Source organism: Scyliorhinus canicula, chromosome 9 (genome assembly GCF_902713615.1).
Source record: "Scyliorhinus canicula chromosome 9, sScyCan1.1, whole genome shotgun sequence".
NCBI classification, from domain to species: domain Eukaryota; kingdom Metazoa; phylum Chordata; class Chondrichthyes; order Carcharhiniformes; family Scyliorhinidae; genus Scyliorhinus; species Scyliorhinus canicula.
The window spans coordinates 2,459,999-2,473,539 of record NC_052154.1 but is presented as its reverse complement, the minus strand read 5'-3'; the positions used below and the strand labels follow the sequence as shown (position 1 = coordinate 2,473,539).

The 13,541-nt window shown below is 51.8% G+C and overlaps 1 protein-coding gene across 3 annotated transcripts in view; it reads left to right on the top strand.

Annotated features, from left to right (window-relative positions):
• pepd (peptidase D) overlaps positions 1–12,529 on the top strand; it is a 224,675-nt gene extending 212,146 nt beyond the window's left edge. For 2 of the 3 annotated variants that reach the window (XM_038806189.1, XM_038806190.1), the window contains exons 14-15: positions 1,325–1,516; positions 11,356–12,529. In XM_038806189.1, coding sequence (XP_038662117.1) covers positions 1,325–1,516; positions 11,356–11,505 — 342 coding nt within the window. In that variant the 3' untranslated portion in view covers positions 11,506–12,529. The remainder of the gene's footprint in view (positions 1–1,324; positions 1,517–11,355) is intronic. The other variant, XR_005461732.1, reaches the window with a different exon arrangement.
• Positions 12,530–13,541: the final 1,012 nt, after the last annotated feature.

Here is a 13,541-nt window from a genome sequence, read left to right as displayed (position 1 = left end):
GGGGGTGTAAGGGGCAGTGGTGGGGGGGTGTAAGGGGCAGTGGGGGGTGTAAGGGGCAGTGGGGGGGGGTAAGGGGCAGTGGGGGGGAGGGGCAGTGGGGGGTGTAAGGGGCAGTGGGGGGGGTGTAAGGGGCAGTGGGGGGTGTAAGGGGCAGTGGGGGGGGTGTAAGGGGCAGTGGGGGGTGTAAGGGGCAGTGGGGGGAGGGGCAGTGGGGGGGGTGTAAGGGGCAGTGGGGGGTGTAAGGGGCAGTGGGGGGGAGGGACCGTGGGGGGTGTAAGGGGCAGTGGAGGGAGGGGCAGTGGGGGGGAGGGACCGTGGGGGGTGTAAGGGGCAGTGGAGAGAGGGGCAGTGGGGGGGGAGGGGCAGTGGGGGGGCAGTGGGGGGAGGGGCAGTGAGGGTGGAGTTGCAGTGGGGGGGAGGGGCAGCGGGGGAGTAATGGGTAGCGGGGGGGGTGGAAGGGGCAGTGGGGGGAGAGGGGCAGTGGGGGGAGAGGGGCAGTGGGGGGAGAGGGGCAGTGGGGTGGGAGGGGCAGCGGGGGGGTAATGGGTAGCGGGGGGGAGGGGCAGTGGGGGGGAGGGGCAGTGGGGGGGGTGTAAGGGGCAGTGGGGGGTGTAAGGGGCAGTGGGGGGGTGTAAGGGGCAGTGGGGGGTGTAAGGGGCAGTGGGGGGGTGTAAGGGGCAGTGGGGGGAGGGGCGGTGGGAGGGGCAGTGGGGGGGAGGGGCAGTGGGGGGTGTAAGGGGCAGTGGGGGGGAGGGGCAGTGGGGGGGTGTATGGGGCAGTGGGGGGGGAGGGGGCAGTGGGGGGAGAGGGGCAGTGGGGGGTTTAAGGGGCAGTGGGGGGGTGTAAGGGGCAGTGGGGGGATGGGCAGTGGGGGGGTGTAAGGGGCAGTGGGGGGTGTAAGGGGTAGCGGGGGGGGTAATGGGTAGCGGGGGGGGGGAATGGGTAGCGGGGGGGGGTGTAACAGGCCAGCGGGGGGGGGGGGGGGGGGTAATGGGTAGCGGGGGGGGGGTGTAACAGGCCAGCGGGGGGGGGGTAATGGGTAGCGGGGGGGGGGGGGGTGTAACAGGCCAGCAGTGGGTGTAATGGGCAGCGGGGGGGGGGGGGGGGGGTAATGGGTAGCGGGGGGGGGTAATGGGTAGCGGGGGGGGGGGGGTGTAAAAGGCCAGCAGTGGGTGTAATGGGCAGCGGGGGGGGGTAATGGGTAGCGGGGGGGGGAATGGGTAGCGGGGGGGGTAACAGGGCGGCATGGGTTTATAACCAGCTGGAGCAGTGTTCTGCTGCTTTGTGTGTGCTGAGTTGGTGACTGTTCAATGCTGTATTCCAGGGTGTGGAGCGTATTGATGAGCCAGGTCTCCGCAGCCTTCGGACCACCCGGAACCTGATACAGGGAATGGTTCTGACCATTGAGCCTGGAATCTACTTCATCAACAGTGTCTTGGATCAGGCCCTTGCAGACCCAGCCCAGGCTTGTTTCATCAATAAAAACGTCCTTGCTCGATTCCGAGGATTTGGTGGCGTGAGTACTCATTAATGTTTGCAACGGGATGGTTCCACAGAACGTGACAGCAATATTTATCCCATTGTACCTGCGCTATACTACAGAGCGACGTCCGTCTGACATTCCCTCTTCATCTTTCATTCAGTGAAAACAGTGGGGCAATGTAGAGGGAGCTTTACTCTGTATCTAACCCCGTGCTGTACCTGTCCTGGGAGTGTTTGATGGGGACAGTGTAGAGGGAGCTTTACTCTGTATCTAACCCCGTGCTGTACCTGTCCTGGGAGTGTTTGATGGGACAGTGTAGAGGGAGCTTTGCTCTGTATCTGACCCCGTGCTGTACCTGTCCTGGGAGTGTTTGATGGGGACAGTGTAGAGGGAGCTTTACTCTGTATCTAACCCCGTGCTGTACCTGTCCTGGGAGTGTTTGATGACATCACCCTTTTTAATCAGTGTTGTATAACAGTTGGAGGGTGTGGAGCGATTCTGTGTCTCAAGGACATGTTCTAATTTGTTGGCCCTGAGCAGGTGAGTGGGGTGAGGTATGGCAGGCTATTTTTACTCAGACTGTAGTGCGAGGTCAGGGAATAATTACTGCGGCAATCGCGTGGGAGTAACCTCCAATTTACTGCCTGTTGGATTTGCGCTTAATCTGATAGGAGGTTTATTGAATGCTTTGTGATTGGTTTGAGAGGTGGTGATAAGATAGGACAATGTAAAATCAGTGTCAGTGGGTTTTTTTTAATGTTGGTGAAGTTTGGGGTGTGTAATAAATCACAGATTAATTTGGACCTGATTGGCACAATTGCTCACAGCAGCAAATTGTGTCAGTCTCTGAGGGGGGGGAACAGCGGAGTTAACCCCTTCCTGGCTGGCCTGGCCTCTGAACCCCCAAGGGACCAGAGCAGTGAGCTTCGACCTGACAGAATCCTACACGTTCTTCACTCTCTTCATTATTCCTGCTTGAATGGTTCTTGCAATTCAGCCCACTCCCCTGCTCATATTGATCTGATTTTCTTGTGAAACGTATTGGGCTTGATTTCCCCACGCTGGCGTAAAAACGTTGGCGTTTCACTCCCAAGTTTCCTCCAAAAAAGATAAACAATTCACTCACTGCAGGGTGCGAGCAGGGAACCAGAGTAATTCACACAGCTTTAGCTGCTGATACGGGCTCCGCACTTCCGGTTTGGAGTCGGCGCATGTCCTCGGTGGCAGCCTCCAGCATGGCTGCACGAGCGCCATGGTGGACTGGGACCGCGCGGAGGCAGCCGGTAAATGTAGGCCCCGCCGATCGGCCCCACGCCTGAAGATCCGACCGGTCCGATCTGAACCCCGGCCGCACATATGGCACCCCCCCCCCAGTGCCCGATCCCCCCGCCCCCCCCCCAGTGCCCGATCCCCCTGCCCCCCCCCCCAGTGCCCGATCCCCCTGCCCCCCCCCCCCCCCAGTGCCCGATCCCCCAGCCCCCCCCCCCCAGTGCCCGATCCCCCTGCCCCCCCCCCCCCAGTGCCCGATCCCCCTGCACCCCCCCCCCAGTGCCCGATCCCCCCGCCCCCCCCCCCAGTGCCCGATCCCCCTGTCCCCCCACCAGGGTGGCCGCAGACTGAGTCCGTAGCCGCCACGCAAGCTTCCCGAACGGCAGTCGGTGGATATGACCGTCGGGAATGCGGCTGGTCGGGAGCGGAGGATTGCTGGCCGGACCTCTGGCAATGGGACCCAGCCGCGCCGAGTACTCCGTGAACATGCCGATTCTGGGATCCTGGAGAACCGGCGTGGAGCCCAATTTCACCGTGAAAGTTGATTCTCCTCCCCCGTGCCAAACACGATTTCAGCGCAGGGCTGCGGAGAAACCAGCCCCTTGTGGACTTTGCTTCCATTGCTCTTTCAGCCCGAGAACCCCAGGTCACAACTACTCCCTCTCTAAATGTGTTTCTGATGTTCATACTCGTGGAAATCCCCTTAAATCTGTGTCCCCCTGGCTGTTGATCGTGTTAAAGTATTTGATTTTATCAGGGGCTTTGTGATTTTGAATACCTTGATTAATATCTCCTTCACCTTCTCCGCGCTGAGGAGATTAATCCTCGTTTCTCCAGTCCCTCCGCATGGACTGAACTTCCTCACCCTCATTAGCGTTCTGGGAAATCACCTCGACACCCTCTCAAAGGCCTTGACATCCTAAACCTCTCTCCCTGCAGCCCAGAATCTGACACAGTCCTCCAGCCAGATCACATTGAGGGTGATAGGCTCAGGAGGCTAAATTGCCGACTCCCACTCCTTGGCCATGTGTTCTAGGGAGGAGATGCTCTGGCTGAGTAATCCAGCTCTTGGTCTGTAGCATTGTGGGTAGAATAGAATGATGGAACAGACTCGATGGGCCGAATGGCACAATTCTGTTCCTATACCTTGTGCACTTATGAGCTGGGATTAACAGTCATTTAGAAAGGTTTACTCTAACTATAGAACCATAGAATTCCCACAGTTCAGGAGGCCATTTGGCCCATCGAGTCTGCTACAATCCTCTGAAATATCTCCCCACTCAGGCCCTCTGTGTCCACGTCCTCTGCGCCCATATTAACAAAACGATGGGTCCTGTAAGAAAAACAAAATATTGTGGATACTAGAAATCTGTAGTCATGGGTGGTGTTTGCTTTATTATTAACCTTCTTGTCCTGCCATCTTCTGGATCAAAGTTTAATCCAGCATTCCTGCAGGTAAACCTTCAGAGTGATTTTATTACAATCCCCGACCAGACCCCAACAGTGACGGGGATACAGGACAGAAACCCCAATATTTTATTTTAATTTTGTAAGACTGAGGAAAGGATACCTCGCTCCAGGTGTGATTTCACCCAAAATAGGGATATGGTAAATTAAAACAAACTTTATTACTAACACAGAATTAAAATATCTTTAACATCACAGCAGAAAGTAGTTTATAATTACCCCTTAGACCAATGCTAATACAGTGACACAATAACCCTTAACTGCTATCTTTATTCCCACTCAAACAGCAAAACCATCTCCAATCCCAATCCACTTTTAAATACAGTTAGCACTCAGCAATGCTTGGTGTGAAGAGAGGTCTAGGACACTCGACTTTGAAAGAGAGATATTTCAAGACTGCTTTAAGGAAAGAGACCTGACACCCTGTCAGAATAATTCAGAATCTCTGGCTACATTTCCTTAGAAACCTTCTCAGCTTCCCTTCCAGCCAAAAACAAAAACTCTGAAAGCCTCAACACCTGACTGCGTCAGCCCCTGGCTCCTCCTATTAACTACATCATCTTGCTAAGCTGAAGCCAATGTCTCTAATTAACTACGCTGCAGGTAACCCTCTTACTGTAAATAAAAATCCATTCGCCCAAATTTTTATGATGCTTTAATTGCACCTCCGGATCGAGCTGTCTTTCAAACCAAGAATTTAAAAAATACTACTGCAGCAGTCACACACACATTAACCCAGGTGTTTAACGCCGACTGCACCATATTTGAGACTCCTACATTCATCACACCTCCCTCCTTAAAATAATGAACCAGCAATACAAACAGATGGCTTCATTTACCAAAACCTTTTAACTCTAAACATTTCTCATTACTGCACACAACTAATGCTCTATAAAAATCTCATATTTAAACATGAGTATAGTCCGTTTCAGCCTTTCTTTTCCTCCTTGGAACATCCCAGTCTTGTCACATTGCAAAGTCGTGATAAAGCATCTGCAATCACATTTTCTCTTCCTGCTAAATGTTTAATTTTTAAGCTAAATGATTGGAGCAATAAACTCCATCTAAACAGTCTTACATTTCAATCCTTAAACTTTTCCAAAAACTTTAATACATTATATTCTGAATACACAATTGTCTCCAGTGAATTGTCAGCAACATTAATGTAACGTTAATACCAAACTGTCTCCTTCTCAACAGTCAAATATTTATTTTTATGAATATTTAGTTTATAAGAAAAATGACCAAAAGGCCTTTCACCCAGCGAAGTGGTGAGCCTGTGGAATTCATTACCACAGGAAGTAGTTGAGACTAAAACATTGCATGTTTTCAAGAAGCAGTTAGATGTTGCACTCAGGGTAAGGGATCAATGGATATGGAGGAAGGTGGGATTAGGCTATTGTATTTGATGATCAGCCATGATCATGATGAAAGACGGAACTGTGAAGGGCTGAATGGCCTCCTCCTGCTCCTATTTTCTATGTTTCATCGCCTTCCTGCAACAGTACAGCACCAACGACCGCATCAATTGCACCTTAAATTGCTTGGCCAAATTTGGCAAAACTGGTGCGGTGGTTAACACAGTTTTCAGGTTGTCAAATGCCTCCCAACATTCTGATTTGTTTACCACACCCTGGGCGAGTGCACGGCCACTTCCATCCCCGGGTCCCAGAGTCACAACATAAGTGACCAATAATTGTGATAAAAATACCCAAACTCTTTGGTCCTTGGCTGCCCAGTAATCACAGTCACCAGGTCTGTAAATGTAAACACGTTTATTGTTTATTTATAACAAGGATTATCCTGAAATATAAGAACATAAGAACTAGGAGCAGGAGTAGGCCATCTGGCCCCTCGAGCCTGCTCCGCCATTCAATTAGATCATGGCTGATCTTTTGTGATCTTCGGCGAATCCGAGTAGGAGAATTGTAAATAGTTTGATAAACGTGTTGAAGTTATCTCCACGTCTGAACCTTCCATTGTCAGAGTGAACATCAAGGAAGCAGCTTATGCTACACCAAGAGCATAACAAGACAGAACCTAGTGCCACTGGTTGTATAGGTGACCCCCCACCACCCTGGGTGCCCTCTGGCCCCAGCTCTCCCGCTTCCTATCCTTTTCAAAATTATAGGGCTGATTGAACATAGGTTTAAATTTATGGGTCAGCTCATTGTAGTCATCCATAATTGCAGCTTTCCCAGTAGCCTTCACCCTCTGGTCTTCAACATGGGGTCTGACACGGTATGGTGTTATGGGCAGCACGGTAGCATTGTGGATAGCACAAATGCTTCACAGCTCCAGGGTCCCAGGTTCGATTCCGGCTTGGGTCACTGTCTGTGCGGAGTCTGCACATCCTCCCTGTGTATGCGTGGGTTTCCTCCGGGTGCTCCGGTTTCCTCCCACAGTCCAAAGATGTGCAGGTTAGGTGGATTGGCCATGATAAATTGCCCTTAGTGTCCAAAATTGCCCTTAGTGTTGGGTGGGGTTACTGGGTTATGGGGATAGGGTGGAGGTATTGACCTTGGGTAGGGTGCTCTTTCCAAGAGCCGGTGCAGACTCGATGGGCCGAATGGCCTCCTTCTGCACTGTAAATTGTGTGTGTGTGTGTGTGACAGTAAGTAGGGAATTCTTGATTAATCTCAGGCAATGTCCTCTCTCAGAGTCTCATTGGTAGTTGCAACTCCAAATACTCGTACCCGCCTATCAAAATTGTTCTGCCTAAACCTTTCAAATTCTGCAAGTCTGTCCCAGCTGCTCCTTAAAGTCTGAACATTTTGCCAACCTGCTTTGGGAATCAATTCATATCGACCCAGAATAGCCTTTTTTACCTCGTCATAATTCTTAGACTTAGAAGCATAAACTTCCTGTGCCCACCCCGTCAGGCATGGGTAACTTCCTGTACCCGCCCCGTCAGGCATGGGTAACTTCCTGTGCCCGCCCCATCAGGCATGGGTAACTTCCTGTGCCCGCCCCATCAGGCATGGGTAACTTCCTGTGCCCACCCCGTCAGGCATGGGTAACTTCCTGTGCCCACCCCATCAGGCATGGGTAACTTCCTGTGCCCGCCCCATCAGGCATGGGTAACTTCCTGTGCCCGCCCCATCAGGCATGGGTAACTTCCTGTGCCCACCCCGTTAGGCATGGGTAACTTCCTGTGCCCACCCCGTCAGGCATGGGTAACTTCCTGTGCCCACCCCGTTAGGCATGGGTAACTTCCTGTGCCCACCCCATCAGGCATGGGTAACTTCCTGTGCCCGCCCCATCAGGCATGGGTAACTTCCTGTGCCCGCCCCATCAGGCATGGGTAACTTCCTGTGCCCGCCCCATCAGGCATGGGTAACTTCCTGTGCCCACCCCGTTAGGCATGGGTAACTTCCTGTGCCCACCCCGTCAGGCATGGGTAACTTCCTGTGCCCACCCCATCAGGCATGGGTAACTTCCTGTGCCCGCCCCATCAGGCATGGGTAACTTCCTGTGCCCACCCCATCAGGCATGGGTAACTTGCTGTGCCCACCCCGTCAGGCATGGATAACTTCCTGTGCCCACCCCGTCAGGCATGGGTAACTTCCTGTGCCCACCCCGTCAGGCATGGGTAACCTCCTGTGCCTACCCCGTCAGGCATGGATAACTTCCTGTGCCCACCCCGTCAGGCATGGGTAACGTCCACTTCTTTCTTGCCAACTCCATTTAAGTTGCTATTTTCTCAAAAACCCTAAGAAAGGTTTCTACCTCTTTCTTATCGAAGTTTGGGAGAACCTGTCGAAATTTAGGCATATCGCCACTGGGTTCCATTCTAGGATTAAGCTTCCCTCTGCTTTTGGGCAGCTTCATGCTCATTTCTAGTTGCCTTAAGCTGAAGGTCTTTCTCGAATTGCAACTTCCTCATATCCATCTCCATTTCTTTCTCTTTTTGCCTCAGCTCCAATTCTTTTCCTTTTAATTCCCTTTCATACTCCACCTGCAGACGGACCCTCCCCATCTCAGCATCCCCACCAGGAAATATTCCTGAGAATCCCTGGAGTACTGTGTGCAGTTCTGGTCACCGCATTATAGGAAGGATGTGGAAACATTGGAAAGGGTACAGAGGAGATTTACAAGGATGTTGCCTGGTAAGGAGGGAAGATCTTACAAGGAAAGGCTGAAGGACTTGAGGCTGTTTTTGTTAGAGAGAAGAAGGTTAAGAGGTGACTTAATTGAGGCATACAAGATGATCAGGGGATTAGATAGGGTGGACAGTGAGAGCCTTTTCCCTCGGATGGTGATGTCCAGCACGAGGGGACGTAGCTTTAAATTGAGGGGAGATAGATATAGGACAGATGTCAGAGGTAGGTTCTTTACTCAGAGAATAGTAAGGGCGTGGAATGCCCTGCCTGCAACAGTAGTGGACTCGCCAACATTAAGGGCATTTAAATGGTCATTGGATAGGCATATGGACGATAAGGGAATAGTGTAGATGGGCTTTAGAGGGGTTGCACAGGTCGGCGCAATATCGAGGGCCGAAGGGCCTGTACTGCGCTGTAATGTTCTATATTCTATGATGCCACACCACTTTCTGGGCTCTCCTATGTTCCTAGCATCTCTTTCAAATTCAAAAGTTGAACAATCGCTTCAGTCAATTCCATCTTCTTAACTCTAACCTCTATTTCTCCTGCACCGACCGATTCAACTAGCTTTCCTTTTCGAGTCTCTTTTAAAGAACCCAGAGATAAGTCATCCACCTGAAGAAAACTCTTGCACTTTCGAGAGCCATTCTGCTATACCACAACAAACTGTCTCTTTTAATTTACACTAACCTAAACTTTGCTGTTTACCGTTCCTAAGATACCTGATGAGCCCCCAAATTATGTTACAAGGTCAATTGCAGTGGTTAGCACTGCTGCCTCAGGGTGCCGAGGACCTAAGTTCGATCCCGGCTCCGGGTCACTATCCGTGTCGAGTTTGCACTTTCTCCCCGTGTCTGCGTGGGTTTCCTCCGGGTGCTCCGGTTTCCTCCCACAGTCCAAAGATGTGTAGGTTAGGTGGATTGGCCATGCTAAATTGCCCTTAGTGTCCAAAGGTGTTACTGGGACAGTGCAGGGGATTGGACCTGGGTAGGTTGCTCTTCCCAAGGGTTGGTGCAGACTAGGTGGGTCGAATGGCTTCCTTCTGCACAGTAGGGATTCTATGGGATTGTACGAATTCCAGCCTCACGTTCCCAGGAGTTACAACACAAGTGAATTAACCAATAATTGTACAAATTCCCGAACTCTTTGGCCCTTGGCTGCCCAATAATTACAGTCACTAGGTCTGTAAGTCAAAACACAATTACTGTTTATTTATAACAAGGATAACAATAAAGTATACCCCAAATGTAACTGAATAACAAGCTAACCTGATACCCACTTTAACTGTCCCACTCTTCCTGCACACAACACAAACATAGAAGTTGGAGGGGAGGGGTGAATATAGTACGGGTGAATGTCAATAGATAAGTGTCAGGATTCTCCATCCTGCATGCATTCTTCACAGTGAGCTTGTGGATTAAAGTCTTTGGTTTACAGTCTGCAATGATCTTACTTGCAGTTTAGCAATATTACTCTCAGCTTCACCTGGAGTGGCCCCTTGCCTCTAATCAAACTTTGCTGCCAGATCTCTGCCTTTCCTGGAGAAAGAATTTCTGCAGCGAGAGTTGGTTCTCACTCTGGCCTTTTGGTGAGAATTAGCTGGATATTTCTGGAGAGAGTTATCAGATTCTGAACCTTTCCCGCACAGCCTGTAATGGTTCTCCTGTAAATCGATTCACCCAGTCTTTCTGCCAGGTCAGAATCACAGGCCGGGATTCTCCCCTACCCAGCGGGGCGGGGGTTCCCGGCGTGTTGGAGTGGCGTGAACCACTCCGGCGTCGGGCCTCCCCAAAGGTGCAGAAGGCGCGGCTGCTGACATCATACCTGCACAGGGGAGGGGGTCTCTTCCGCCTCCGCCATGGTGAAGACCATGGCGAAGGCGGAAGAAAAAGGTGCCCCCGCGGCACAGGCCCGCCTGCCGATCGGTGGGCCCCGATCGCGGGCCAGGCCCTGGGGTCAGATCGCCCCGCGCCCCCACCCCCGCCGACCGGCGCAGCGCGATTCCCGTCCCTGTCGAATCTCGGGGGGCGGAGAATTCGGGACACGGCGGGAGCGATTCTCCGACCCCCAGGGGGTTGGAAAATCCCGCCCACCGTCTTTCTGGAAAAAATGAGAGAGTGGGTCTTCTCTCTAAGCTGCCAAAACGAAACTGAAAGCTCCTCAGGCCTCTGCATCATTTCAGATCCAATCACCGCCTGTATCAGGGCAGAGCACTGCCTTTTGGGCCAATTCATTGGCCACCATCCATGTCAATCAAACTGAGTCAGCACTGAGCCCAGCCAATCTCCAATGGCCAGCCTAAAACAGCACAGCCTTCTGGATCCTGCTGTTTCAATTAAATGATATGGAGATACCGGCGTTGGACTGGGGTGAGCACAGTAAGAAGTCTTACAACACCAGGTTAAAGTCCAACATGTTTGTTTCAAACACGAGCTTTCGGAGCACAGCTCCTTCCTCAGGTGAATTCAATCTGTTGTTGTTTGAATTAAAGGCACAGGCCATCGGTTTCTGCTCGAATTGAAATGGCAGGCTGTGTTAAAGACACATGTCCATAAATCGTCCATGGATTAAAACGCAAAAATGAAAGAAAGGAGAAAACAAGGTACTAGACAGGAAATAAACATGAACAAACAGGAAGGACCCTTACAACAATGACAGATTTGGATATGTAGGATCAAGGGTACAAGTAGCCATCTCCCCTTCCCCTCAGACCCTTCTCTCCTCACCAATCCTCCCCTTGCTGGGGCAGTTGAGAGGGAGTGCTGCCCTGCCTGAGCAGCTGTCTGTTAAACTAAGGCCCTGTTTTGTTGCTGGAGACACTGTTGGAAGATCTGGGGCAGTAGGGAATATTTTATTCCTCCACTAACACCTCAAATAGCTTAGGTGGACTTTTATTTAATTTATGGGATCTTTCTCTGCACATATTGGTTGAAGAGTTTGTATTCAGTCTCTGAGCTCCTTTGCGATGTGTGTACATGGGATTGAGGTGAAGCCTGTTTGTGTTCCTCACTGAGCTGCCTGCTCTCTCCACAGGTGCGTATCGAGGATGATATTGCAGTGACTGCCAGTGGGATGGAGCTGCTCACCTGCGTCCCTCGTACCGTCGAGGAGATTGAGGCCTTTATGGCGGAAGCTTCCGGACCCACCAAGCAGTTTGGTCAACTTTCAGGCCAGGAGGCCTGAATACTGCTTTCCGCCCTCTTTCTGAGCAACTCCATGATCAAACCCCAATCAAACTTTGTGCTTGCAAATTCTACGCAAATAATGATGCGAAAATCTGAAATTCCCACTGTCTGTTTGCTCAACAGAACTCAATGGGAGCCCGTCTCCGGTGGAGGAAGCGGGTGAAATTTCAGTTGAATTGGAGGCTGGATTTATCAACAATGCACACGAGTACACACACAGGTGTCTACACACAGATGCACACGTACACACAAACACATGCACACAGAGGTGTCTACACACAGATGCACACGTACACACAGGTGTCTAGACACAGATGCACACGTACACACAAACATGTACACGTATACACAGATGTGCGTACAAGTGCAGACATACCACACACGTGCAATTGTGCACACACAGGCACATACACATATGTGTACACATGTACACATATACCGACACATCAACATTTATCCAAGCAAACTCTAATGAACAAAGACTGGCTGATTGAATGTGGGTGAGTGGCTTTGGTCTGGGTTAAGTCGGCAGACAGACTCCAGCTCTCTCCTGATTGGGTCTGTTGGGTACAGCCTGTTTGCCACTTTTGCTTCCTAGTTGCTGCCATGGGCAGGCTGTGACCCAGGCCTCGCACTCACTCACCCCTCCGCCTAGTATTTTGGACACTGATTATCACTGCCTGTGACTGTCGACCCAGTAACAACACGATCCATAAAGTAAAACCTGAGCTTGTGCCTGACTGTCCAAGAGAGGGGCCCCCAGGGAGGGGGGACACAGGGAGAGGCTGCAGTATGTGAGGATCCAGGGAGAGGACTCTCTGGATCAGGTGCCCACTGACATTGGAGACCTGGCGTCGAGGAGGACACAGTGTGTCAGGCAGGGCGGCTTCACTCAGCTCAGGGAGAAGACAAATCAATGTGCTCCAGGTGTGACAAATGAAGCAAATATTCTCTTTGTAATAACGATGATTGCTGTAAATTCCTTTTTATCTTCCTGCAATAAAACTGCCATGTTTCAGGAAGTATGTTGTTGGTGTGTCTGTCAGGGGGTGAGGGGGGAGGTTACAGAGCCCCTCAGAGGGAACGTGAGGCCTGCTGGCTGAGGAGTGATCGGATAGTCGGGTGGTGATGGGGAACATCCCAGACGTAGCACTAGTCTCCTCAGCGGGCGCCTAACCTTCGACCCCTGACCCTCGAGTAGAACCTGGCACCTGAACAACAACAACTTGCATTTATGATGCACCTTTAATGTCGTCCAACATCCCAGGGGCTGCACGGGAGTGATAAAAATAGGAGTAATGAGTAAGGAGCAATGCGGTATGATTATCAAAAGCCAGGTTGAAATAGGAGGTTTGAGGGGAAGAAGAAAGCGAAGTGGAGAGGGTTAGAGAGCGAGGTGCAAGGTCTGGACTGAGGGCCCAGGAGCTGAAAGCACGGCCGTCGCTGGGGAAGAGACTGAAATGGGAGAAAGTGCAAGCGGCCAGAGTTAGAGAGGTGCAGAGATCTCAGTGGGGTGTAGGGGCTGGAGTGGGGTGTAGGGGCTGGAGGAGATTAGAGTTACGGATGGTGTATGGGGCCAGAGGAGGTTACAGAGATAGGGAGGGGTGTATGGGGCCGGAGGAGGTTACAGAGATAGGGAGGGGTGTAGGGGCCGGAGGTTACAGAGATAGGGAGGGGTGTAGGGGCCGGAGGTTACAGAGATAGGGAGGGGTGTAGGGGCCGGAGGTTACAGAGATAGGGAGGGGTGTAGGGGCTGGAGGAGGTTACAGAGATAGGTAGGGGCCGGAGGTTACAGAGATAGGGAGGGGTGTAGGGGCCGGAGGTTACAGAGATAGGGAGGGGTGTAGGGGCTGGAGGAGGTTACAGAGATAGGGAGGGGTGTAGGTGCCGGAGGAGGTTACAGAGATAGGGAGGGTTGTAGGGGGCTGGAGGTTACAGAGATAGGGAGGGGTGTAAGGCTGGAGGAGGTTACAGAGATAGGGAGGGGTGTAGGGCTGGAGGAGGTTACAGAGATAGGGAGGGGTGTAGGTGCCG